The sequence below is a fragment of the Galeopterus variegatus genome, unplaced genomic scaffold (assembly GCF_000696425.1).
Source record: "Galeopterus variegatus unplaced genomic scaffold, G_variegatus-3.0.2 Scaffold828, whole genome shotgun sequence".
Classification (NCBI taxonomy): domain Eukaryota; kingdom Metazoa; phylum Chordata; class Mammalia; order Dermoptera; family Cynocephalidae; genus Galeopterus; species Galeopterus variegatus.
In genome coordinates, this window is record NW_007726939.1 from 149,573 (window position 1) to 151,566 (window position 1,994).

Consider the following 1,994-nt stretch of genomic DNA (forward strand, 5'->3'; position numbering starts at 1 on the left):
ACTAGGCTGGGTCTCCTGATTTCCCTGCTCCTAACATCAGTGGTGGGGGAGGAACAGACAGGAGAGAGAGCAGTCAGCTCCAGGACATGCCACAGTTTGACCTCAGGCAGGGCAGCTCAACCAGTAGGGGCCTTGACCCCCATTGCTCCCAGGGGACCCTCTCACTGTCAGCCCTGCATGCACTGTGGGCAGGGGGGACACTCACTGCAAGACCCTCAGGTGTTGGGGCAGCTTCTGAGCCAGTCTCAGGGCTGTAGGATCCCCCAGGGCATTGTAGCCAAGCCTGAAAGAGGAAAGGGATGAGCATTGAGCACCATGCTGGCTGCTCAGGACCCTTGCCCTACCCTGTACCCTCTGGAGGAGAGGAGGACTGGGTGGGCCTGAGGGGATACAGGCCAGAGGCCCACCTAGCTAGACACTCACATTAGCTCCTCCAGGCACCTGCAAAGAGAGAGCGACTCCACCAACTGTACTCCCCCAGCCGGTCCGATGCCATTTGCTGAGAGGCTGTGGGAGGGGGGCAGCCATCAGATCCTTTGACTCCCCCCACCCCCACCCTACCACATTTGCTGGGGGTGGGCATCACACACTTTCCCAGCTGGATGGGGCAGAAAGGCCCAGAGCAGGGGCTGGAATGGGTTAGGGTCCCATAGTCAGAGCCATGAGGTCACCCAGCCCTAATGCCCGGACACTGAGGTTGGGGGAGGGGAGATTTTCCAATGCTGCCCTGAGCCAGGGGCCAGTGTCTCCCAGGACCATGGTGTGGCCACTGTGGGCCCCTCTCAGTAGGGCTGGCCACTTACTCTATCTTCTTGAGCTCAGGCAGCCCTGGTAGGATGGCGGCTAATTGCTGGGCACCGGCGTCTCCAATCTGGTTGTGGCTCAAGCTTGGGGAGAGGAATGGTGTCATCAGCCTGTCACCCACCTCATGTTGTCCACAACCCCCTCCCAGAACAGAAGAGGAAGCTGAAGTTGGGAAAAGGGCCTCAGCTCACACTGAGAGAGCCACGTCACTCCATGATAGATGAGGACTCCCAACTCTTGGCTCTGTTTAGGATGTCCTCCCTGTTGTCTGACCTAAATCCCTCTTGCTGCAACTGACACTCTTACCTCCTGTCTTTGGGTCTCCCAAGGTTCTAGGCTGGGGTTGGTTATACAGTATGGAAGTGGGTGAAGAAGGTGAGACTAAGAAGCAAAGAGTATGCTCAAGTGGCCCCTTGCTGGTGTTGTCTTTCCCTGCCAAGGATGTCTTGGGTCTGGGAGAAAAACAGGCAACTCGCTCTAGCTCTTCCAAGCTGGTAACAGCTCTGAGAGCCTCAGAAAGGTGGCAGCAACCAATATCACCAGTGCTGTTACCACTCAGTCTGGAAAATTAGGAAACAGACCAAGAGGCCTTAGGAGCTTAAAGGCCTTTGCAGGTGCTAAAAGGTGGCAGCAACCAATATCACCAGTGCTGTTACCACTCAGTCTGGAAAATTAGGAAACAAACCAAGAGGCCTTAGGAGTTTAAAGGCCTTTGCAGGTGCTGTGTTAAGAACTCTACAGTTTGCAAAGCCTTTATATGAGGGTAGTTGTTTTTGTTTCCATTTGTTTCACAAATTAAATTTTAGTGAACTGTCTTTCAGTAAATTAATTTTGGGTGAAATGGCCTGGTCCTATATAATATACCCTCCCAAACTCTCTAACTTCATTTCCTCCCCAGTCGACTCTGCCAGGGGTGGGGTGGAGACTTGGATAAAAACAAAGCAATGCTTTGTGTTATGGCTTGGATTTGTTTTTAGTCACAATACTTTATATTTTGAAAATCACATTAAAAGAGAGTTTCAAATTTGTTTATCAAAGTGGATAGGGAGTGAAAATCACAAGGGGAGAATATCAAGGTCGCCAGATCTGAGTTTAGACTCTCACTACCCGAAGTACTCTGTGGCCCCCTCAACTGGTGTCACCCGGGAGCTTGTTAGACATGCAGAATCCAGGCAATCCAGACCCATGGG

General features: G+C 52.5%; 1 protein-coding gene across 1 annotated transcript in view; it reads right to left on the bottom strand.

The window, feature by feature from the left end:
- Positions 1-1,994, bottom strand: part of NLRC5 (NLR family, CARD domain containing 5) — a 58,522-nt gene that overhangs the window by 4,224 nt on the left and 52,304 nt on the right. Inside the window, 4 exon segments of the mRNA XM_008572742.1 lie at positions 206-283; positions 424-507; positions 804-887; positions 1,281-1,364. Coding sequence (XP_008570964.1) covers positions 206-283; positions 424-507; positions 804-887; positions 1,281-1,364 — 330 coding nt within the window.